This window comes from Epinephelus fuscoguttatus, linkage group LG17 (assembly GCF_011397635.1).
Source record: "Epinephelus fuscoguttatus linkage group LG17, E.fuscoguttatus.final_Chr_v1".
Classification (NCBI taxonomy): Eukaryota; Metazoa; Chordata; class Actinopteri; order Perciformes; family Serranidae; genus Epinephelus; species Epinephelus fuscoguttatus.
Window position 1 is genome coordinate 40,810,588 of NC_064768.1, and position 26,728 is coordinate 40,837,315.

General features: G+C 44.4%; 1 protein-coding gene and 1 long non-coding RNA gene across 2 annotated transcripts in view; one reads left to right on the forward strand and one right to left on the reverse strand.

Annotated features, from left to right (window-relative positions):
• Positions 1–26,728, reverse strand: part of LOC125904640 (uncharacterized) — a 237,357-nt gene that overhangs the window by 168,846 nt on the left and 41,783 nt on the right. The gene's annotated exons all lie outside the window — the stretch shown is intronic.
• trit1 (tRNA isopentenyltransferase 1) overlaps positions 1,929–26,728 on the forward strand; it is a 47,055-nt gene continuing 22,255 nt past the window's right edge. The window contains 3 exon segments of the mRNA XM_049602059.1: positions 1,929–1,948; positions 1,950–2,127; positions 23,884–24,024. Coding sequence (XP_049458016.1) covers positions 1,929–1,948; positions 1,950–2,127; positions 23,884–24,024 — 339 coding nt within the window.

A 26,728-nucleotide genomic window follows, 5' to 3' on the forward strand; every position in this document is an offset into this window, starting at 1 on the left:
AACAGTCTATCATCATTTTGGAGTGGAACTATAGTCAGGCTTCAGATAATCAGTGAAAAAAACATTTTGAACCTTTTACGAACGTCTGAATGTTGTGGGGAAAAATAGAAATATGGTCTAAATCAGTGTTTCTCAAATGATGTGTCGTGACCTCACATTATTGCTGCAATATTCAACCACACCTGTACAAAAAGTTGAGGATAATTTTGATTGACTGTATCAGTATGTTGTGCACACACATTTCCCACAAATATTTGGATTAATTTGGTTCTCCCTCTCTCTCCCTCTTTCACACTTAACTGTCCTGTCCATTAAAGGCAAAAAATGCCCCAAAAAATATCTTTAAAAAAAAGATTTATTTGGTTTGATTTAATTCAAAAAAAGTTGTTCACATGTGGGAATTATCAGTGTGTGACACATCAAACACTCTGATTGGCAGCTGGTCTAAATGTAGCTGATCAGTCAATGAACCTTCTGAACGTCTTAGTTAGTTAGTTAGTTCATTTATTTATCCTTTCGGAAATTCTTTTTGTGTCTGTGGCATCGTCAGAAAATTCCTGAGAAACATTACAATTAAGGACAAACATTAGACAACCACAGAGCAAGTACAACCACAGCTGATAACAACAGCGCTCTGCACCAGCATCACCAACAATCAACAATTAAGAAACCTACCATAGTGTGCACCTTGTATCACAGGCATAATTTGTTCAGCAGAGCTGAGCTGTACTGGAAGGTATGAAAAATTTCCAGCCACAAGAATTGTGCAGAGACGGCACTCTGTACCTCCGTCCTGATGGTAACAACTCATATTCACCATGGAGAGGGTGAGAAACATCACCTAAGATTGAGGGTCCCCTCTCCACTACTCTGGACTCACAAAGTTGTGTCATGCTGCGTTGCTGTTGACCCGCAATCTTGCTAGACATGTTAACAATCTTGTTAAGTTTGTTCCTGTTTCCTACAGACAGTGAGAACCAAGCAATAAAGCATAAAGTTAAGATACTCTCCACAAATGAACGATAACAGAGAAGCAGTATTTGTTTGTCCTCTCCAAACTGTCGGAGCTTCTGCATAAAGTAAAGTCTTTGCTGTCCTTTGCTACAGACTGTGTTTGAGTCCCATGACAGTTGTTTATCGATTACTGTCCCTATTATAGTTATATATATTTATATTCATTGACAACCTCAAAATGCTCGCTGTGATATTTAACTGTACGAGTGGTTCTGGCAACAGCACACAGTTTACACGAGTTTATTGAGCAGCAATTTGAATTTATCATTAAAAATGCTCTTAAAATACAACTACAGTGAAATATAAAACAATATAACTCATGTATATTTTTGTCTGTGTGGCTGTAAGAAGAAGTTTGATGTGGTTGAAACCTGAGAATAAAATCTGTCGTGTTGTTTTTTTCTGAGGGTTTTTATATTACACCCATTTATCTTCCATTAAACCACCTGTATGAGTGAACACACACACACACACACACACACACACACACACACACCTCCCTCTCCCCGTCCATTTGTTCGGAGCAGCCTCCACGGTAACTGATCCTGGCATCTTCACCATGGCAACAAGCATCTCTGCTCACGGCTGCAGAGCCAGGACAGTTTCCATAGAAACAGTTATAACACTGGTGCAATGTAAAGGCATCTCACTAAATGTTATCAGCAGCCTGATGTGCTCACAGATGGAGTCATGAGCAGAGACCAGTCTGCTCCCAGTGACTGAACTGAACTGGTTTTGAGCCAGTTTGACGTCACGTGACTCCAGTAAGATGTCTGAATAATTATATTTATTTGGTCTCATAAGATGAAGCATCCTCCTCATCACATTACCCCCTCATCAATCAGTGTTGCCACAGTAACGGCTGCCTGTTGCCTGGCAACAGAGCCCACCTCTCGTCGCGGTGCCCAATGCGCATGCGCGCTGCCGTCAGCTGGGCGCCGAGGAAGCAGCATCATGGCGGCGTCCGCAGGCAGCGTGCACGGTGCATTACGGAGAGCCATGGTCCCGTCGTTGGTGGTGATTTTGGGAGCTACCGGTACCGGGAAGTCCAAGCTGGCGATCGAGCTGGGGAGGCGGCTTCAGGGGGAGATCATCAGCGCGGACTCCATGCAGGTAGGAGGAGTGACGACACGAGGAGAGGAGCAGGGAGTCCTGGACATGGAGTCACAGTGATCTGTGAGGAGTCTGTGAGGAGCGACATGAGTCGAGTTAAGCAGAATGAAACTGATCAGACAGTGAATAAAGACACGAGACAGACACGAGACTGTCCTCTGTGTCCTCTGTGTCCTGTGTGTCTCTGAAGCAGCTGTGTGTGCTGAGCTAAATGCTAAATGCTAACGTCAGAACATGACGACAGTAACTTGTGATTATAATGCGACTGTTAGCAGGTAAACATGTAACACTGAAGCTCAGCTCAGACAGCAGACATCCTGCTCAGTGGCGGTCCTCACACATGTGGGGCCCAGGGCGAGCCAACGCCAGGTGACACCCCTGAAAGAAAACATGTCTCCTGCAGCTCAACAGTCAAAGTGCAGTGAAATCCCAAAGCCATGATGAAGAATGATAATAAGTAGAGATGCATGATATAGTGGGACATTGTTATTGTTATGCAGTATTCTGATAATTAAGATTACAGCTGATATATAGTGCAGGTAACATGAAGCCACAGCTGTCATTGACTCAACATGAGCAGCATCTACACAGCGACACAGAGGGAGGTCGGGAGGGTTAAAATAATAGATTCATCCCAGTCGATCTTCATTTGAATGACCTGATATCGATTTGTAAAATCTGAGATCCATCTTTTAGGACGCATTCACGCTGGTTCTATTTGGTCCGCTGAAAAGGAACCCTGGTCCACTTCACAGATAGTTTGGTTCATTTGGAGTGGTGTGAACGCTCATTCAAACTCTGGTGCGGACCAAACAAGCGAACCCTGGTCCACTTGAAAACTGCAGGTCTCGGTTCACTTGCAAGTGAACTCAGGCGCGGTTTGCTTACAGTAGGAAATGCCAACGGACTATCCAGCGAACCAAGGGGAGGAAGTGAACCAAAGAGGAAGTGACGTAGAGCGCAGTGCATTTGGTGTTTTTGTGGTGACCAGGCGGGCTGAAGGGGATAGATTAACATTTTCGGTCCTGGCCAATCGATGAGCAGGGTTTCCTTCTTCCTTATGCTTCTTTGCTTCCTGGTCAGTGGTTGTTTCGGGCAGTACCGCCCCTAAACGAGCAGCTGTTGTAACTGCGTGACGTTGTCCAGGTGGTTTGGTCCGCTTTAAAAAGTGCAGTGTGAAAGTGAACCGAACCAAATGAAGGCGCAAATTTTTTCGGCATTCCCCACCCACTCGAACCGAGTCCCCCGGACTATCCTGGTGTGAATGTGCCCTTGATATTCGCTTTTCCCCACTAATGTGTGAAGCTTTAACCTCGTTAATCTCGCCTGTAGTAAACGAGTTGTTGTTGCTGCTAAGTTATTAACGACTGTAGTGTTGAGAATCTCCAATGTTCTTTTATCTGTAACTGTTAGATTACTTTTTTCAGTGTTGGTATTATTTATGATCACGCTGCAGCAGCCGCTCCTCCTGCTGTGTGTGTGTCTGTGTGTCGGGTCCGCTGCGCTGCTTTTAGGCACACACATAGACACACAAACTCGGAGCAGAGATGCCGCAGTTGAGACAGGAAGTGAAGATAATGTAAGCTGACGACAGCTACAAGGATTATTCAGTTTTAATCCTTATTGTGCACCTTATGAAAATCTATTATAAGATCTTAGAAATAAACTTTTGAATAAAAAGTACTAAAAAGCTCTGCATAAGTAATAACTGCTACGTTTAGTGATTTTTTGACAATCGAATCCCGTGCCATCAAACGAAGCTTTGAAGCTTCGAATTTTTTGGGTCAGCCCTAGTGGATACAAGCAACATGAACTCCATACGGGACCTTTGCCTGGAGGGTGGTTCTGATGCAACAGGACTGGTATCTGCTCCTTTGTGTGAGGAGGAACAGGTGTACTGGTGTGCATGTTTCTGACCACACTGTCAGAAACAGACTCCATGAGGGTGGCATGAGGGCCCCATGGCCTCTAGTGGGACCTGTGCTCACAGCCCAGCACCGTGCAGCTCCATCATTGACCAGAGAACACCAGAACTGGCAGGTCCACCATCGTTGCCTCGTTCTCTTCACAGATGAGAGCAGGTTCACACTGAGCACATGTGACAGGCGTGAAAGACGCCATGGTGAACGTTATGCTGCCTGTGACATCATCCAGCATGACTGGTGATGGTCTGGTGAGACAGATCCTTGGAGGGTCACACAGACCTCCATGTCATAGCCAACAGTACCCTGACTGCTGTTAGGTACCAGGATGAAGTCCTCAGAGTGACTGTCAGACCTTACACTGGTGCAGTGGGCCCATCTTGTTCTCCACAAATTACACAACAAACATCAGTGAAGATTTTACACTTGAATAATTTGCTCATCAAGATCTGACGTGTGATTTAAGAGTCACCTTAATTTATTTGAGCAGTGTATAAACTGTCACACTGACATGTTGCTGTAAAGATATTTATTGGTTCATTCATCTGCGTGTCTTTTATTGATCATCTCGTTCAAATAATCATATTAAAGAGGAAGTAGTTAAAGGTTTATATGATCCGCTGTGAGATCGTAGAGCTGTGACGACTGATGACTGTGTAATGACAGGTTAATACATTCTCACCTCCACTGCTGTGTGTGTGTGTATGTGTGTGTGTGTGTGTGTGTGTGTGTGTACACAGTGACATTTAAAAAACTCTCAGGCTTGCGTCTCTTGCGCTCCTCTCTCTCTCTCTCTCTCTCTCTCTCTCTCTCTCTCTCTCAGCCCCGCCCTCTCTTTCAGTTCTCAGGCTCCGTTGCCGCAGCAACCAGAGGACGCGCACACAGAAGAAAAGGTTGGGTACAGGTTTGACTCTGGGTCACAGCGGAGCCCAGAGTGGACACACACACAGAAACACACACGGTAACTCCGCTTGATCCAAATCAGCCAGCAAGCCGGTGATTCACCCAATCACGTCGCACTTCGCTCTTTCATCATAACCTTCCTCCTGCTCCATCCTTCCTCCCCCTCCTCTCCGCCTCTTGGTGTGCATTGTCCTTGAGAGTGTGTGTCCCAGCGGGGAGCCCCTCTTCCAGCAGTCACCTGGTACTGGGTAAACTGGGTTACGCTAATAACATCTCAGCCCAGAATATCTCAGCGACCAGCAGCCCTGGTGGAGAGAAACTGTGGCCTAGTTACGGCACGGCAGCCCCAGCCTATCTCCACAATCCCCGGCCTTGTTGCTACCCTCCTGTTGGTGTGTGTGACGGCGACAGAGACATGCAGACATGGAGCGAGTGAGAAAGAGACTGCTCATGTGAGAATGAGGCTGTGTATAGGCTGGAGCTGGCCTGTGTTGTCTTTGGGATAGGAAACAGTCTGGTCTTGTTTGGGAGAAAGCAGCATTGTGCTGAGCTGGTGCATATTCAGCGCCGTGCTCCGCCGGCCCAGCAGCTGATAGTGAATGGACACGCTGTGGCCACTGGGAAGTGTCTATTGTCCCGGGGAGAATTGGTTCCCACACTAGCCTAACACTCCTATTGTGTTGTGCTCACCCCTCCTGCCCCCGGCCCAGGCCCTCACCCCACAGTTCATTGGACATTATTCACTCATTAAATGAACATGCTATCTATGGCACACACACAAGCGCCCGCTCTGTACTGCCACTGAATGAGGCTCCGCCAAATAGTGTAAACCCGAGGTTCCCAAACTGGGGGTCCAGGGACCAGCGGGGTCCCTTCAGAGGCTCCCAGTAAAACTGACACTGTTCTGCCACTCACTGCCTACAAGTTGGACCGACTGAGGATGTGTGTGTGTGTGTGTACAGTATGAGTGTGATTGTAGGTTGCACAGCCCTCACTGTACCATCGCCTCACCTATATATAGATAAATTGTGTCACTGGGAACCTTGTGAGTGTGAAAAGTCTCAAATTAGCCAGTTATTTAAAGTCTTCTGTGCACCGTCCTCCCAGTTAGACAAATCTGGAACTGAGCTACAGAACATCAAGCTCCACTAAATGTATCTGGATTCTTTGGCCTTTTTACTTTAAGTCTGCAAATTTATATGTTTTTAAAAGATGTTTTCCCCTGTTTTCTGTTTATTTTGCTGTTTACAGTAAAATAGTCTTCGATTAATACACAGGCAGCATTAAAGAGTTCTGGAGAGGCTGAGATTTGGGTATTTGTAATCATCTTCAAGTCTCGGGGAAGATTTTTAAATCAGTGTTTGGAGTGTGTGATTGTGTCTCTGGCTTCTGTTTGAGAATGGGTGGAGGACGCAAAAGTGTGCTGGCGTAGGTCTGTAGGTACATGTTAGGATACAGGCTAGAGTTGTACCGATACAGATACCAGTATTGGAAATGCTTCCGATACTGCCTAAAATGTGGTATCGAGTATCAGCGAGTACAGCCTATGACCAGTCCGATACCACATAATGCCTCACGTCATTACGCATACGCACGCTACAGGCAAACAAAACGGAAACGGAGCGGAGTTTAAAAAGCATTCTACTGTAGCCTTTAAAATGACTTTTTACCAGTGGCTGCACTTTAACCTGTGTCTTGATCTGTGTCAACACTGCATAATAATACTTAAAAAAGTTTTATGGCATTCATTCTACTATTATGTATTTATTTCTTAATATTTTACACAGAGTTTTAGGAGTTGAGACATACAACAATTCATATCCCATCCATTTTTATTTTACGCGCTGGTATCGGATCCATACTCATTATCGGCAGATACCTAAGGTTCAGGGATCGGAATTGGTATCGGGAAGGAAAACGTGGTATCGGTACATCTCTAATACAGGTCAGATGCAGCAGGTCGGGTACCCACAGGTAACAGGTACAAATATATGTGTGTGCTCTAGTCCATCTATGTTTGGTTCCAGTAGCCCAGTTCCCATCAGGTTCCCCAACACCTGACACGGATCTTGTTGACCCGGCTGACGTCAAGCCGGTATGACTCTTGTTTTTTACAGTCTCATCCTCATCCTGAGGTCAGCGAGCAGCATTAGGAACCTTGCCTAAAGGTCCAGACTGGATCTGTGTTGCCTGCCCTGACCGGGATTCAAATCCCAGTCTCCTGCGCCAAAGTCAGTAGCCTTAACCAAAAATGAAGTACACGTGGGCGGGCAGCAGGTGAGAGCAAAAGCTGATGACCTTCGATGTTGTCTGTCACTTTGGAGAAGTTTTCACAGATGATTCCCGGTTTACGCTGCACCAGGCAGCAAAATGTATCTAGCGAACTTAAAAAGCATTTGATCTTATTATTCTAACACTGATTTTTACAAACTTACAACCAACTCTTTGTGTGCATAAAAAACTTTAACCTGTAAAAAATGGAGTAAAAACAAAAGTGCTGCATTTAAATCTTTGTTCAGTGTGTAATAACTCTACATGAAGGTCACGAGTCACTGTGGCACTGATTGTTTGTAGGATTTAATTGGTGGAATGAGGCGTCTGATGAGCTGCGGTGACCAGACATTTGTTAATCAAGTGTCGCCTGAGCAGCGAGGACGATTTCTCAGGGCACAAAGCATTATTGGTAATCTGACACATCTGACATGTGCGGTGACAGTAAGGGGAGAGAGTGAGTGCACTCCAGAGGTGATTCATGTGGGGAGCGCTCAGACTGAAACATTAGAGCAGTTTACTCAGAGCTGTGATCATCGCTCAAACGCCGGCTCGTCCGTGTTGTGCCGCACGTTACATCAGTGAGATATACTGAGGAGGCCTCGACTCACTCCTCATGTCAAGGATATTGGCAGCTGCCGGGATCGTGTGCAGGCTTTTATCGTCTCGGGTCTGAAAATATGATTCTGATGTTTTCACGTGCTTTAACTAAGTACGATAAACAGCAGGTACGTCACGATGCAGTACAACAGAATTCTTGATGTATCACAGCTTGTTCCACGTGGGATATATTAAATGACTCTATCGCAAACAGCGAGAATAAATGGTCATCTCATTTGTTTCAGTTTTTCTTGCTTTCCTCCATGGCTCTCTCTGCAGGACTCCAGACTCGCATTTTGCGACCATGGAGCACCACTGCAACTTGAAAATAGTAGAATAAGAATTGAAGAGCTGTGAGTTTGTTTCTAGCTTAGAATAAATAAATCCAGTTTGACATCACCATGGTAACAGTTTTAGCGACAGCGTGAGTAGAGGAAGTGTGTGTCTTTGTACCTGCAGGGCTCCAGAACACGACTGCTATGCCTCGTTTCCTCTTTCGTGTGTGTACGGTAACGAGGTAACCAGAAGTTAATTCATTCCCATGGGAATCTCCGTGATATCTGATGTGCCTGTGAAACTCCTCCCCTCTGTAATATTTCAGTCTGGAATTTGCCTCGAGTAGGGTAAAAAGAGACCGTATGACAGTGTGCTAGCTTAGCTAACAGGCTGCTATCTGGCTAATAGGCTATTCTTTCCAGTTCCGTTAACTGTGTTGATGTCAGGTGAGTTTGTTTGATTACTTGTTTATCTAGTTTTAACACTTTGTGAATCTGATTAGTGTTATTCTGTTAAAATATGGTTATACATTATGTACAGTCAGATCGTCACAATGATGATCTTTTTATCGATGGCGATCGTTTATACGTTTTTTAAATTAGTGGAAACTAATTTTAAAAAACGTGGAAATGAGGCATTCAGTTACATTTTGCGACAATGGAGCACCAGTGCAACTTGCAATTAATGTAAATATATAAAGTGGAGAGCTGTTAGTGTGTTTCCAGCTCAGTGAATAAATCCTCACGTTTTAAGGTGCAGCAGCAACATTTTAACTTTGTGCTAACCGCTAACAACAACTGTTAAACATCAGGACTTCCTGCTCAAGACGGATTGGGTGCTTCAAAATAAAAGCACCAGTGGTCTTTGATTTATTTAATTACTTCCTCCTCAGTTTTATCAAAACAATATTTAAATGTTATAATAATTAGACTATGACAGTAGCTACTAGAGTCGGGGGAAAATGGACAGAGCAAAGTATCGCAATATTTCAACATATTAAACTTTTGGTAGCTTACTAGAATAATATAATCAGATGCCTTTTCAATCCATTTGATAAAACTGTTGATGTTGACAGAGTTTCCCTTAAAAAAAGGTGATAAACAGCAACATATTGCCATATTTCTTTTAAATTTTATATATTTATTATATGCTCAGCATATCACAACATGTTTAAAACACAGTTATATTATATCATGACTTAAATATTGTGATAATTACCATCGTATTGTGTGGCCTCTGGTGTTTCCCACCCCTCTGAGCTACTTTATTAAACTTCAGCGTTACTTTAGTTCATTTAATAATTTTGTGTTTTAGTAGAGATTTCAAAATATTGAGATATATTTTGTGTAAAAAAAACAACAACAACAACAAAAACCCTGCCATATTATTATTTATTTATTTTATTAAATTTTTAATTTTTAATGTTATTCTAAGTGCTGTAATTGTTTAAAAAAAATTACTAAGCTATATGGCCCTGCCCTATGTTGATCAAATATGAACTGGGTTTCTATGATATTGTGATTCAAAGTTTTAGGTGTGATTTACTCACAGCCAGCACTCATACCGCTAATTCTTTAGTTTCCCAGGAACACTTGAACACACCAGCAGGCAGGAGTTTTGAAAAAAACTTGTCTCGGTTTTAAAGTTTCGAGCATCTGTTGAGTTTATTTACATGAAATAAAGACATGAAGGTAGAAAATGAATCTTTGTTGATCATTAGTGATGCAGAGTCTTCATCACACGACTCCAGCGTGACTCTGGGAACACTTTAAACAAACTGTGCGTGAACAGATTTCTCATGCGTCACCTGTTAAACACATTAACTTAAAGCACATTGTTGGCAGATGATAAATAGCTTCACTGCAGGGTGTAAAACGGGTGTGTTTGGTAGTGTGTGGGCGGGGCCATGGGGCGTCACACTGAGGGGCCATCAGAGATCGTAAAGGGCAATTTAACAGGTCATGCACATGTATGCACCGTCACGTGAATGTGTGGGACTGCTGGAGGTATCGGTGGCCGGTGACCCTTTGCTTTATGCATCTATAAAAGAAGGAGCGGCCGCATTCTCTCAAAGACGACATGAGCGGCGAGAATTACGACAAAGGACGCCAATTTGTCAGACGTGTGTTTTTGTGTTGATGTGAGAAGCTGTCATGTGTCGTCTTGACCCTTAAAGTGGAGTGAGAGAGGTCCTTTCTGTAAAAACACAGAGTGACCATTGGCCTTATGGGTCGTAAATTTGGACATGTGATGGTCATGTAGCTGACCGCTGTGAGGGGGGCGGGGCTTATTCTTTTAAAGGTCGTGCTTATTACTGGCGGGAAGTTGTTACACACATGCACTGACACCAACTGCTTATCTACGTATTAAACACATCCTACGCTCAGATACTGTCCAGCTACGTGTTATATCGCTCTAATGCGCTGGCAGTCATCCTTCCTCCTTCTCCCTCTTCTTCTTCTCTCTCTGTGATGAGTTTCTACCCCCCCCCCCCCCACTGTCTCTATCTGTCTGGTGTGGCGATGACCTGTCTGGGCTTTGACGTATCTGTTTGTATTGTAACTCAGGCGATGCCTCCTCCCACATCCTATTTTGTGATGCATCTTTTCAAGTAATCTAAGCCTGTGGAGGAGCGAGCCAAAAATCAGAGCTGATTAACTCTTATATTTGGTGTGTGTGTGTGTGTGTGTGTGTGTGTGTGTGTGTGTGTGTGTGTAAATATGCAGTCTGCGGGTGTGGTGATGCGGTCACTGCTACAGTAAAGCAGTGAGGGAGAGGAGGATGGCAGGATGGGGGAAGAAGGGAAGAAGGAGGAGGAGGGTGGGGGGGGAACAACGCCATGAATGATTTATTAGTCTGGCATTACTGGGCCATTCCCCACAGAGACACAGAGAGAGGAGAGGAAGATGGAGGGATAAATTGTTGAAGGATGGTGCCTTGAGGGGGAAGGAGCAGAGGGGTAAAAAGAGAAAATAGGCGGGTAGGTATTCTGTGGTGAGTGTAATGGAGGGAAGGATAAAAATAAAGCGATGCAGCTCACGCTCTGAGCTGCTGAATGTGCATCAGTGTCCAGGGGTCAGAAGAAGGATCAACTGGATCGTCTTCTTCTCTGGACCTCAGTCACTGACCACACCTGACCCTCAGTGTTTCAGATCAGAGCTTTTAACATTTATGGCGGTACAGTTTTCCTCCAGTTCCAATTTTATTTTGTTAAAAAATGTCAAGTATTTTCTCCACAAACGTTTTGATTGACACACGGCCTTATTAAAGTGACACCAGCGACTGTCTGACCAATGACAGTTTGGTTGGACACAGTCATATCGACCAGAATGTGACAGTGTTAATGATATTTATTGTTGGTTTGTCTATATTGTGTTTTTGACCATTTTGATAATTACCACAGTGTCTTTATTAGCGAGGTTAGCCAGTCAGTTAGCTTAGCTGGCTATTGAAATGAAGGAACGCACAGTCAGGTTTAAGCAGGATTTATACTTGTGCGCTGGTGTGTCTGTGTCACTCTGCAGTTACACCTCCAAAACACTAGTTGGCGGTGAGGTTTCTGTGAAGTGCTGTAAAGTTTAGTTGATTCAAAACACACATTAAACACACATTAAACATGGCTTAATAGAGACAGTCTCAAACACAAATCAGCTTCACTATAACTCGCAGCATTCACAGACAAACACTTGTCTTTATCTGGACACATTTTCCCCACAAATACAACATGCTAACGTTATTAGCACAAGCCTATGGCATTTTACATTGTATAAATTAGCCTAGCAGCTAGCAGAGATTTCCTCTGCTCATATGAAGCCAGGATAAATCACACACAAGACTTAAAATGCTATTTTAGTGGAGGCTTTATTGTCTTCACAATTTATTGTTTCTTATCTGTGAAATTAAAGTAAATCAAAGCTTTGTTTCCACTGAGGGAAATGGTTTCAGCTTACAGAGACAGACAGGAGGTCTGCGTCACTGTGACACTGTGGAGTTACATTACTGGGGAGGTGCACGTCAGGCTACGACGTAGATTTGAAGCAGAAGTATAAACTCCGCCTTCGTTAGTGAGCTATAGAGGTGCAGGCAGGTGGATTGTGTTACCTTAGGGAAGAGCAAGGTGAACTTTTTCCAGTCTTTGTGCTAAGCTAAGCTAACCGTTTGTTCAAGGTAACTTCATATTTACCAGAAAGATATGAGAGTGGTATCAATCTAATCATTTAACACGTGGCTAGGTCTGGGTGGTATGACAAAATTTTCATATCACGTTTTGTTAAAAATCATATCGGTTTCACGGTATTTGACGGTATTTTGCTCGGGTTCAGCCCACTTGACATGCTGCTCTGTTGTGCTATGGCCTATTAAAGTGCTGGAATTTGTAATTTACGTGACAACGCCTGAACACAACACAGGCTTGGCTTCATTAGTGCCATGCTCGGTTATAATTGTCTCAGACTCGGGTCGGCTTCGGTCAGGAAAATGTGGTGTGCAGCGGTGAAATGGGTCCCCGCTGAAACACTTTCCTGCCGCGCACGTTCCGGACGTTGTTTGGGCGATTCAGCAGTATTGCAGTATATGAAAAATTTATACCATAACGAAAATAAGTACCGGTTTTCGGTACGAACCGGTGTACTGCACAGCCCTACACATGGCAATACATAGACTGTTTGTCAAAATTCTTCAAGAAACAAAGTGGAATAGAAACCTGCATGTGGATGTTCTGATACTACATCTGCTGAACTGAGTCTCTGTGTGCGGCTCGCTGAATAATAATGAAAATAAAATACACATAAAATAAAGCTTTAAGATCTTTTACTATTCTCGTGGTCTGTTACGATCGTCTCTGGTCATTTGAAATACTAATCTGATACACTGGCCTTACACCACAGTGAGGGGTCCGCTGTATCCCCCTTTATCTGCTTTTGTCGTTCTCTGAATCTTATTTCGTGTCTCAATAAGTGTTTGTTCTCTCCGTCTCTTTCTTCCCTCCTCGCCCTCTCTGTCTCTCCTGCCCTCCTTCTTTCATTTGGCCATGCTCCCCCCTTATTTATGTGGCAGAGGAACAGCTGTCTCGTGCAGGGCGTAAGGTTGGCCAGGCAGGCCGGCTGCAGGCTCTGCAGAGCTCGAACACTGAGCTCATTGTCTCACACACGCACACACACACACACACACACACACACACACGCACACACGCATACAAATTCCTCCCTTACTCGCACACAAGCCACACGGTCACAGGAAGAAGTAGGCAGCTGAACCCACATGAGTCAGTTTCATGTATGTCAGAGTTTGGAATTAGCAAAGCTGAACGTGACGAGGACCATGGCAAAACCTTTTTAAAATGTATTCTGTAGGACTGATGAGAAGCAGCTAATGTTTCAGTTCTGGAAAAGACGTTTTGACATGTCAACATGTCATTTAGTTAATTGTAAAACAATTTTAACATGTTATAAATATATTTCCACATGTAGAAATTCATGATGACGAGTCAAAACTGATTTACAGAGATCTTTAATTACAGACAGGGCTCAGTGACCAATGAAATCTTGCCGGCTAACGTTTGGTTGACTGTTAGGGAGCAGCCTGAATTATAAATGTTAGTAGTTCCTTTTTCACAGATAGGAATAATGATTACAGATATCTGCAATGGAATTTTCACATTTTTCACATGTTGAAAAAGGATTGCGAAAAATTAGAAAAACTAGTCCATAGCCATTGGTAGCTGTGTCACCTTCTACCTATGCCAGTCCTCAATGCCTATGTGCAGTTTCACATAGATTGACCACGTCAGTGAGTAGAAAAACATGGGACAGACAGAATGACTGACTGACAGAATGACACACTGACAGTTTCCGTGATTATGTACAGCATACCATACCATGACTTAGTCATACCAAACATTAGAAACAACACCAACATTGGTCCACAGGGGGAGCCACAGCGATCGGTCACATTTTAGCCATTTTGAAGCATTTTTCTGTTGTTATAGCGCCACCCAGTTGCCAATTAGAGTTAAATTTCTCCAGTCACCTTGAGGCGTCCTGTTCTACATATCTACCAAGTTTAGTAAAAAGCCATATGGCGGTTAGGTCTAGATAAGAAATGAGCTCTCTAGCGCCCCCATTTTGTTTGATGGGGCCAATAATGGAGGGGTCCCCTCAGATTATGTGTGGTCATATGCCTACAAAGTTGCGTGGTGATGGGTGAAACCCTTGAGATGTTCTACACCTTTATGTGATGAGCCACGCCCTCCACAATATTCATTGCCTTATAGAAGCTCAGTTTTAGGAAGTTTTCCAACTTTTGCCAAGAGGGAACTTTAGATATTGCTCCCTAGATTATGTTCACCCAGTTTCATGCAGATCGCTCAAACTTCCTAGGAAGAGATCCATTTGAAGTGTTTTTCAAACAATTCAAAATGGCGGAAAATCTATATAAGCGGAAGTTATGGGTTCTTGAGGCAAATGTGTTCCTCATGAGGAGAGGCATCTCTGTGCAAAGTTTCATGTCTCTACCACATACGGGGCATGAGATATGCCCATTCAAAGTTTGACATTTCAATGGGTTGCTATAGCGCCCCCCTTTGGCCAATTGATGTAATATTGCTTCATTGGCATCCTCCCATGACCCTCTACCACTGTGCCAAATTTCACATGGATTGACCAAGTCAGTGAGGAGGAAAACGTGGAACACACACACACACACACACACACACACACACACACACACAGACGGAATTTTCGTCATTATATAGTAAGATAATTTCGAATTTTTAGAATAATAAAGAGTTGCATCATATCATTAAAGTACCATAGAGTCATTGGACGACTTTTAAATTGGGATATTCATTTACGATATGTACGTGTGTCATTGATGGTTGAAGATCCACTCATTACTAAAAGTGTGTGTCATATAAAAACTAAAGTGATGGTCAAAGTTGTCACAGTGAAATTTAAGGTGTGCTGATGGATTCACGTCATCAACTCATGCATTGAGTAACATTACAAGTTAACGTTCCACCTTAAAAGTTGCCGGCAGTCGGCCCAGTGAATGAAGTGATTTTTTTCTCTTTCATTTTATAGTTGTAGTTTACTGATGTATGAACAGAGGTTACATAAAACCAGAGTGAGCGTCCTCTACTGACCAATCAGACTGCAGTGTTCACAGCTCCACCTTTTAGTACCAGATCTGTGTGCTAGGTACCCCAACAGAGGGGGGACCAAACATGGGGATGCTAAGGAACGCTTCTGTTGGGACCATCCACAACTTTCACTGTGGGAACAGAAACAATGTGTACCGAACTGAACTGAACTGAACTGTCTGGTGGAAACAGGGCTGTACACCTGCCCTGAAATAACTTTTCTTGTTCGGTCCTCAGAGGACGGTGAATCATGAGCAGCATGAGTTGAACAACTGTTGACCCATCTATTCTCCCACCACTTTCTGGCCTGTTTAGTCCCTGAACCAGTATCTCCATCTCTTCAACCCAAAAATCTCACATTTTAAGTTTTGCATCTTTTTAAAAACAATACTCAGCAGTTAGTTCGTCAGTATCTTACGTTTACTGTGACATTTTCCTGCAGTTTCCTCCAGAGGACATGCATAAACACGATTAGCAGTGTTGATGTTTTATCTCTGATTCCTTTATAACTCTGAGCTCGAGCGTCTCCGCAATTTGTAGCTCATTTCCAGCGTGGCGACTGGAGGTCTTCATTTCTTCTTCCTCATTTTCTCTCTCATTTGCAGCTCCCCCTCAAAGCATTTTTCTCCTCATATCTTCCACTCAAGTGGCTCTTTTCATTTTTCTGATTTACAGTCCGCTCCTCCTCTGCCGGCTTTTACTCTCGGGTCTCCTTGTCCTCGTTAAGGCGAAATTAAAATCTCAATCTGGTTTTTCTTTTTTTTTTGCAACACTCTAACACGTCAAATGTACATTGAGGACTGGTTACGTAATGGTTAGCTGTGGTTCTCTCAGCGGCAGGTAAGAACAGAGGGATTGTGAAGATGAGGACAGATGGAGGAGAGGAAATTTACAACTGCTGGAGAAAAAGAAAGAGGACAGTAGCTGTTGTGTAGCTCTCAGTCGTATCACATGATCTTCTTCAGCAGATGGAGTTTGCCCTGTTGTCATGACATCTAAACTTTGAAGCCAAGATGGATGAGGAGTCAAAACAAGAGAGTGAGCTTTTGTCTTTTCATCACGCGAGGAAGTGTTAATTTGGGAGGTGTGAGGCTGGAAATGAGACACACATGACACTAAACTCCCCGAGTGTCTCTCTCTCTCTAACACACACACACACACACACACACAATGCCAGCCTTTATCTCGGAGCATCTCTTCCCTCCCCATCATTCTGCCGTCCTTCTGCTACCTGTCATTCTGTCTGCACTGGACAATCTGTGCAAGTTTGTGTCCCTTGTGTGTGCGTGTGTGTGTGTGTGTGTGTGTGTGTGTGTGTGTGTGTGTGTGTGTGTGTGTGTGTGTGTGTGTGTGCATGTGTGTGTGTGTGAGCAAGCAGTGATGGCGAAGGAGGGCTGCTGGTGGCGGTGGTTGATAATGTGTGCAGAAATTGTCAGGGAGCATCCTGTCCTCTGTAACAAGTACACAGCGCTCTTCTGTCTCCTCGTCTGTCTGTTCGTCTCCTTCTCTCTCCGTCGGCGCTCTTTTCCTTTCCAAACCGTCATTTGCTCTCCATCTCCTTCATCTGTCCATCCATCCGTGCATCCATCTCTCCCCTGGCTGACAGTGGTGTCGTGCAGAGAAGCCGTGAATAATTTATCCGGCTGGGTTGTTCTGCCCTGCCCTGCTCCCCACTTTTGGCTCGCTGTGGTGCTCAGGAACATTTGGTGAAGCACACGCAACCCACACGCACACGTTCATCGGCACATCTGTATCGATCATCCAGTGCATGTTATGTTACATTAAACAGTCAAACAGTTTGTAATGTTGCTGCCTTTGGTGAAATACAAGATTTGAACTACTGGAGATGCTGGGTAACAAAGTTAGGAGGTATTTAAGAGCGCGTGAGCACGGCTCGCAGCATAAAACACTTTCCAAGGTGACAGATGGAGACCAAATAAAATTGTGTTGTCTGGTTATTAGTTCTGCTGCACTCTGACAGGACAGATGTGACATACAGATGTGTTTAAAGACATTTCACACTAATGTCTCGACACTGTCCGACCCAAATAAATAGCCTGAAACTAAACTTAATCAGGAAGGAAACACAAATGTTCAGTTGATACAGTAATAAAGACATGGATGTGTGAAGAAAACTGGACACAGCATCAACTACTGCACATAAAATGACCCACATGATCATCGCTGTTTTCACATCATTGGGTTTAGCACTCTGCTAACTTGACTGGGGAGAAAATAATTTAATCGGGCCGCTTTTCTAGACTTTCCAAATGTTATCTGACTGAATGGATCAAATTCTGAAATGTGTCCACATATTCACACTGTGTCCCAACAGCAAGTGAGCGCCTGAACAAGGTGCTGCATCACCAGGGCTCGACAGTGCGAGTGTTTCACTCGCATTTGCGACTAAAAATAGGTGTGTGCGAACTGTAAAAAATATTTAGGGGCACATGTGCACATGAAAAAATCAGCCGAAGCATCCTATATTTTTGTCAATAAAAAAATATGATAATCTAACCGCAAATGTTGGAGGAAGAGGGAACTCTTCCATCTTCCCCATGTGACACAGTTATGGGCGAGCTGAGCGGCGTGCAGGGGGGTGCGTGTTGCGGCGTCTGTGTGCCACCAGCCTGCGCTCAAATTGAACTTTTTTTAATTTCACTGCAACACGCTGTGACGACACCTCGGTGCCGCGCGTCCAATAGCAGAGAAGAGCCTGAAGTAGACCCGGAAGCGGTCACCATGGAGCTGTAGCTCCTGAACGAGCCTGTACTCCCCCAAATCCTGTCCTCTGCGCTCTACCCCGCGGTGGGCGCCGCGAAAGCTCTGTGTGAAAGAGGCTTAAGTCCTGCAGAGTTTCAGAGGACCTGGAGAATGTTTTAGGATAGTAATAACATTATATAAGATAATCATATTGCAAAGATAATATATATAAGATAATAACATTAAAGACAAAATTAAATTGCAATACTTTCTCAAAACTTGATGATTTTACCTTTCTGTACATTTTGTATACAAATTCATTAAATAATTTTGCTTGTAAATGTGTATTTGCATCACGTTTATTATGGAAAACACATTATTTGATCAATTTACATTGTGCCCCTAAAGTTCTTTGTGCGCTCCTTACTTTTTCAACTTAGGAGCACATGTGCTCCTTGGGAAAAAAGTTAGCGTCAAGCCCTGATCACGGTACGTTGGACGCTCTCTGTGCACACTGGATCTGTTAAATACGGAACTTTGTCACGTCAAGTAAAAAAACCACATGCCTTATCCACTATAATCTCTAGGCACCTCACGATTCGATTCATTTCCGATTCTGAGGGCAACGATTTCGATTATAAAACGATTCTCAATTCTAAAATGAGCCAATAAGAACATTTACACTAGATGCTGAAAAACATTTTTGTAATAAAGCTGGGAATACATATCCAGTGCATACAAACTCTATTACTTACTGTGGTTGAGATGACGACACTCCACCAGTCTCCTCTGGTACATCCTCCTCATCCACAAATCTCAACTGGACTCTCCCGTCCCTCGTCGACCTCCTCGACATTTCTCCTCCAGTATTTACAAAACTTTGGAAAGCAGAGCTAGATGGTAAACAAACATGGCAGCACACCGGTAAGGTAAGACAACACGTTTACATGTCGTTTTCTATATGTTCTCTGACATTTATCCTAACGATATGAGGCGGTCTTTGTGGAAAAAAAGCTTGTTTAGTGGACTAACTTTGCACTTGAAGGTTGCCCGTTCACTTACGTTTTAACAGGTCTGACGCTACTATGCGCCCTGGCTGTATCTAGGCTAACGGCTAACATGCTAACTATTATTTTTATGTCACTAGTCACTTGAAACAAATTTAGGACGATAGGAGACAGGTTGAAATAAACCGAAATTTCCCTTTAAGTGATGCACAAGTGGCATCCTTTAGAGTAGCCTCAACTAGCAGTGTGTGAATGTGTGTGAATAGGTGGCCTAGAAAGGTGCAATATAAATGCAGCTCCATTTATCATTTATCTTTCACTATGCAAACAGCCTCATGTGGAGAAATCTAAGGCTCGACAGGCCTGTCGTGCTGAGTTATGGTCACTAATTGGACAGTCGCTGTTTGGAGATGTTTCCCTCGCTGGTCAACTGTTACCACACTCATGACACAGTCATGTTGCAAGTAGGTTGCTTTTAAGTCGTTAACCCTTTAATATGAACGACTTTAAAGAACAAAAACTGTTGTGTGACCCTCTCCTCTGTCATCTCTCCACGTCACCTCATCTCAACTGACCTAAACAAAAATCCTAACTTCCCACAATTCACCGTTTGTCTGAAATGTTCATCATTTTCACAGAGGAAAAAATAAGCTCATGAGTGACTTCATTCATCCTGTCTTTCATGCTGTAAAAATAATACTCGTGTGTTCATTTGGGATGGTGCTTCACTCCCAATAACTGGCTGAGTGTGTGTGATTAGATGTTTTCCTGCTCTGAATCACTGAACAATAGAGCGCTTCATCAAGCTTCTCTTTTGACTCCAACCAGAGCCCTCAGCCCACTGCTAACATTTTTTGGGACGTGTTTGACTCAGAGGGGTTTCATAAAGTTTTCCTGGCAGCTCCAGGCTGATTCACCTCTTTGTGAGCTGCACACACACGCACACACTCTGAATGGTCGATGGTAGACTACACACAGATGCTGTGCAGAGGACATAACGGTGTGTTTACATGACACATGAGAGGAGATGATATTTTACCATCTACAGCCTGAGTATTGGTGTCGTAAAGCGCAAAATCAATAAAAATAACTGGCCTAGAATTAATGCTCCTCCATCGACAGCACCCAGTAACATCAGAGTGGTTTGACCCATCAGTCGACCATCGTCTGTCTGGATTTTGTTTTTCCTTCGATTGCTTGTAACATTTCAAACTGATTCACCAACCAGATGACGTCACAGAAGCCCCGTTAGCTCGGAGGAAGAGCACAGAGAGATCAAAAGGCGTAAAGATGATGATATGGATCGATGATTATTAAATCAGTATGTGGATCGTCACAACCCTTGTAAAAAGACATGTTGTACAGCAATCAGCTCACTGAAAGTTCAGGGGTCTCATTAAGGGCTGATAGTCCAGCAAACGTTAGTCGACCAGAAAGGTCATTAGTCCGCAAGATTTCATTGGTCGCTTAGTCACAGAAAAACAAACAAACATGAAACTCTATCAGGAGCCGCTCCTTGTCAAAATAAATCCAAACCTATATGACTGGAGCATGTGTGACTTTACTTTGAAAGGACAGCCACAGGAAGTGTCCACGCTCAGCAGTCAGACAGGAGTCAGGTTAATCTCCAGGGCTGGTACCTGCGGTTATTCCACAGGCTAGTTAATAACATGTCGGGCAGGAAATCCAAAGTGTGGGATCATTTTGAGAAGGTGAAGGACGAACCCAAGGTGATATGTAAACTCATCTTCATTGGTCGACTACAAACATGACGTATCATGTGAAACATGGAAGTAGCTACATGCCCATTAGCCCACAGCGTCATTAACAGGCGGCTCGCTCAGTGTGTGACGTGCACTTGGAGATAAAATATAGGCCTATATTAATGAAGGTGCAGCCCTGGTCTCATTTATAAATGGATCCATACTAAAAATGTACGTACATATAAAAGTCAAAAAATATTTGACAGTTTCTACAATCAGACTTCCACCTCACCATCTGTGTCGACAATTTCCTGTTTCCAAAATGTTTGTGAGAATGGATCAAAGTTTCTTCCATCAAGTCTGCTTTTATAGCTCATAACTTTTCCATGGGAGGTGGTGCACGCCTCTTTCAGGCCTCGTTTTGTGCGTACACAGTGTGTGTATGTCTTCAGTGAAGTCAAAGAGTGCAGATCCAGTCAGGACGTGCACATAGCTCCAGAGGACCCTGATCAGAGATGCATTTGAGAATAATCAAGGACATGGAATGAAGGAAAACACGACTTTGAAGTTTAAAGGACAGTAAAAGGACTCCACAGAGACTAGTTAGAGTTCTCTGCATCCTGAGACGTCCTGTGAAAACTCTCTGCTCTTTGCTGTGTGTGTGTCGGAGAATGAAAATCATGACGGACTGCTCTGTGACACTCAGCTGTCAGATTCCATGAAGGAGCCCTCTCGCTGGGTGAAGATAAAAATGGACAGAGGAGGTGTGTGTGTAATGTGTGGGAATGGTCAGACACACAGCGCTCCTCATTCCTTCTTCCATAACAACCTGCTCCCAGATTCTGACATTGACACACACACACACACACACACACACACACACACACACACACACTTCACCACTAGCACAGACTTCAATCTTGTGCCTGATTTGTTTTATGGACACTTTTCCCACTGTTGTCCATGTCCTGCTCTCTAGGACAAAGAACTTCTGCAAAACTTTCAGACTTTAAGTGCATCAGTGTGGACGTACAAAATCTGTTTCACGCTCATCCACATATGTTTTTATATTATAATTAGACTTGCCTGTAAAACTCTCAGTTTTATGCCTCAGCGCTGACGATGGTCGCGGTCGGAGGTGTTCTGTTACCAGGTTGTTCAGCTGTCTGTATGAGCATCCGTCCCGTCTCTGTGAACTCAATATCTTAACCTCTCTAACTCCGCCTGGACACCGATGTCCTCGCTCCCCTCCTCCTCTGTTAAATGGTATCTCCCAGACGCACTACGTCATCAAACCATGTGATGTTTGGTATTGCCGGATTCAGGAAGCTCTCGACTTTTCAAAAATAACATAATTTTTCTTTTATTTCTTATGGATTTCACACCAGAGCAGCCTAAACACACAAAGTCCAAATCGCGATGAGTGGTGACAAGTCATGTCATGCCGTTTTTCGACGGGAAAAGTTTAAGGATTACTCAGGATCTTATGTGGAGCCGTTAGTGGGGACTTAGCTGGTTTATAAAAGGTAAGAGTCTCACTCCTACCACTATTTTTGGCTGAGATATACTGTCTAGAAAGTGGGATCATACCTTTCACGTTTCATATGGCTTTATTTGGTGATATTTTATGGTGTTTCTGTGTCATAAACAACATCAGCTATCATAATCACACCTGATTTCAATAAGGTACAATGTTTGAAGCTGGCTGAGTGTTGTTTGATCACTGATAGTACTGTTTTGAAGCAGAGTGACCCACTTGTCATTTGGAGCTCCGCCTGGATCTTCTCATGGTAAAAACACTGTAGAATGGTCATACTTTGAGCAGTCTTCTTCAAATTTGAAACAAGTGTTCATTGATAGTGTGCCTACAGCCCCACAGTGTCATTTACCTGCTCAGATGAAGCCACAGACAGTTATTCTTCCTTTTTTTATTTTATTCAAAATCTTCAATTTTTTACTGACTTCAGAGGCCCATTACTCTGTCTCTGTATCACCTAGAGTGTTTCTGACACTTTCACAAGAAACTTCAGGGAGTTTTCTTTCTGGTGAGACCTCATGCATGCATGTAGTCAGAGCGGTTCAGAAGCTACACTCATTTTAATTTGGGTATGTCATTTTAGGCGTTTTTGCTGCGAAACACCTCAAGGGAATTTCTTAAAATTTGACTTGGACTTGAGAATGAACTGATTAGGTTTTGGTTGTGAGAGGACTGTTACCTTGCATCTGTCATATTCTCGTGAACATGAGGGGTGTTTCTCAAAGTCAAGGAAGGATCCTTAAATGGCTGAATTTCAAAGATGCTACGACATCAAATCTCGCCGAAGGACTGTTCCAATGTCAAGGATCCTTCAAATTCTGCTGAGCACTGAGTCCTTCATTCAGAGAATGTTCAAGGATGCATATGTGTATCCTCAGTGGGTATAAAGTACCCACAATTCTTTGCGAAGGAGGAGTCTCTTCAGTGAGTTTGGCAGGATTTAGATAGATATGTCATTTATTTGGATTAATGTCTCCACGAGTTTTTATCGTACAAGCGCAAAAATCACTGATAGAAATCTCATCATTTACACTTTCCAACGTGTCCGCTGCCACATAATGAGATTTTTAAAATGCCGTGGTACCAAAAGTTTCATTCGGCCTCCCTGTTTGTTTTTTAAAGAATAATCCAGACGTGTCTCCCTAAAAGTCACAGGATTTTGAAAATACTGCTCATATTTGTTCAAACTGTACAGCGACATTAAAAAGTGCCAAAATGATCACAGTACCCTGAAACCTCCTCAGTCTGCTGAAGGTTAATGACGAACACCTGAGGACTCTCATTAGTCTGCTCCAGTATGTGTTCACTGAATGATGGGAAGGACTCTTGCCTTTCCTCTGCAGGATCCTTCCTTGGGAGGACCCATCCTCCCAAGGAAGGATCCTTGACTTTAAGAAACACCAGATATCTCAAGAACACCTTGATGGACTTTCTTTGAATTTGACACAAACGTCCACCTGGACTGAAGAATAAACTGATGAGAGTTTTGTGGTTAACTTTTGTCAGGGAAACTGGGGGCGTTCAAACGCAGGGCGGTAATTCCAGTTCTCCAGTGTTGTCCAGGGATTCCTGCTCTCTAGGATAAAGAACTTACGTAAAACTTTCAGACTTCAGAGTGCATCAAATGTTCTTAAATTTTGTGCCTGATCCTTATTTACTTCATCATGTTTCTGTGCTTCTTTGTCATCCCCTTCAGGTGTACCAGGGCCTCGACATCATCACCAATAAGGTGACGGCTGAGGAGCGCGCCCAGTGCAGACATCACATGATCAGCTTCGTGGACCCGTTGGTCAGCAGCTACACGGTGGTGGACTTCAGGAACAAAGCTCTGGCTCTAATATCCTTTACTGGAAACAAGTGAGAGCAGGGGGACAATATTTCCCGTAACACCTCTCGGCACGCCGCCATCACCTCTGTCACGTCCTCGCTCCTGTGTTATTAACTGCTGGGAAAGATTTCAGCCAGTTTGACTTTTACTAATTGGTCTGATGGAGGTGTGTGTGTGTGTGTGTGTGTAAGAAGATCTGCCATGTCCTCGTTTTGTCAGCATGTCTCGCTGCAGATGTTGCACTGAAAATGAGAAGAGAGAGAGAGAGATCACTAGAGACGATATTTATAGAGGAGTCTGTGCGTCTACACACACACACACACACTGAGACACACTCTGGGCAGTCACACCCTCTCGCAGACACCGGCCGTCACACAGATGTGGAGAGAGGAGGCGATAACTAGAGACGGTATTAATAGATCAGGAAGGCACACACACACACACACACACACACACACACTCATACCAGTGCGGCGAGGGGCTGCGGTAGCTCCAAGAATAGGCTCAGTGCAGCGAGCTCGCTGGTGGGAAGAGGGAGAAACAGAAAGAGATGAATACAGATTAGAGGGATAGAAGCCATGTGGAGGATTTGAAAGTGCAGAGCAGGAGCGATACGATGGAGGGAAAGAGAAGAGGAGGGGTTGTGATAGTTGGAGAGGGCTGACAAGCCTGAGAAGTTCAAAGACGCAGGACCTAATGACGCATCATCAGCCATCAATCCTTCACTCAACATGCCATTCACATAAACTCTCTCAGCTACACCCCTCCCCTGTTCCTCCTTTATCGCTCTCACTCTTCCAGCCCTCTTTCGGCTTTCCCTCCCTCATTTATTCACCGCTTGTCAGTGACCCTCCTCTCTCGCTCTTTCCCATCTCCTGCTCCTTGCTTGTGCAAACACACTGATGCAGCCCTCTCTGGTGTGTGTGTGTGTGTGTGAGAGAGAGAGAGAGAGGAGGTGAGTGACGATGGCTGATGAGGCTTTATCTTGTTTGAGTGGTTATTTGATTATCCCCGAGAAGAGAAGGTGGGCGAGGGAGGAGCGGAGAGGAGGGAAGGTGCAGGATGGGAGCAGATGCGACAGAAAAGGAGACAGCCAGGGAGATGAGGTGTGGCAGGTAGACAGGCAGCAGGTAGACAGGCAGCAGGCTCTGTCTGTGTGAGCTCTGAGGTCTCTCTCAGTTCCTGTATTGATATTTCTGTGATGATTTAGGAGGTGAACCAAACTAAGTGGCTGATAATGAATTTGTGATAAAAGGACAGTGTTGACTTCTTGTGATTATTTCCATTATCAATAAGCATTTGTACACAGAGCCACACAACGGCGGCATCATTCCGCTCCAGTGTGTGATTTTAGGGCACATTCACACCAGGATAGTCCGGGGGACCGAAAAATTTCACACCTTCATTTGGTTTGGTTCACTTTCACACTGCACTTTTTAAAGCACAACGTCACACAGTTACAACAGCTGCTCGTTTGGGGGCGGTACTGCCCGAACCGCCCACTGACCAGGACGAAAAAAAGCATAAGGAAGAAGAAAACCTGGCTCATTGATTGGCCAGGACCGAAAACGGAAATCTATGCCTTGCAGCCGGCCTGCTCACCACAAAAACAAAACGCACTGCACTCTACGTCACTTCCTCTCCTTGGTTCGCTGGATAGTCCGTTTGCATTTCCCACTGTAACTGAACCGCACCAGGGTTCACTTGCAAGTGAACCGAGACCCCCAGTTTTCAAGCAGACCAGAGTTGGCTCATTTGGTCTGCACCAGCGTTAGAATGAGCGTTCACACCACTCCAAATGAACCAAACTATTCGTGGAAGTGGACCAGGGTTCGTTTAAAGCGTTCGTTTAAAGCGCCAGTGTGAATGCGTCCTTAAGGTGCGGACACACCAAACCGACATCAAAGAACTAGCGGCGACGAAAGCCAACTGTTGTGTCGTCTACATCGCCTCACGTCGCCCTGTGTCAGTTGCATTTGAACACACTACACGGACTACATCCGACGGCCAAGTAGCACGTACGTTCTGCGCCTGCGTGAGAGAGAGCGGAGTGAGAGAGTGGTACATCCTGTCAGCCGAGGGGTTTCCTATCTGTGCAGCCGAGCACCGCAGCACCTCCACGGACTATTACATCCAGACGGTCCCGGTGTTTCCTCCGCAGGCTCCACTTCACTCAGCTGCCCGATAAACCCGCTGCTTCTTCCCACTTTAACCTGAATAACAAACCAGGGCTCGGTGCTCCGGTTGGATCCAAACGGAGAGCCGGGGCTAGCTCAGAGACTAGCGGAGGCTAACTGGCTGTGCTTCCCTCCGGTCATGCTGCGGCTAACGCTCCGCTAGCCGCTCCCAGCTAGCTCCGGTTTGTTATTCAGGTTAAAGTGGGAAGAAGCAGCGGGTCTGTGGGGCAGCTGAGTGAAGTGGAGCCTGAGGAGGAAGCACCGGTTAGCCCCGGTTTCACTACAGGCAGATTCACTCGCTACAGGGGCGAGGAAATAAAACCTGAACAGCCAATCAGAGTGATCTCTCTCACCGACAAGCTCCGCCGCCGATTCAACATGCTCAATCGGCCGAAAAGCTGCCGACGCCAAAGTGCCGACGGTGCGGGGCACGCCGCAAAAACTAGGCCGACAGACGCTCACCGACAGCCCGACTTTGGTCGACAGCTGACCGTCATCTTGGTGTGTCAGGGCCTTTAGACAACATGCCGGCATCA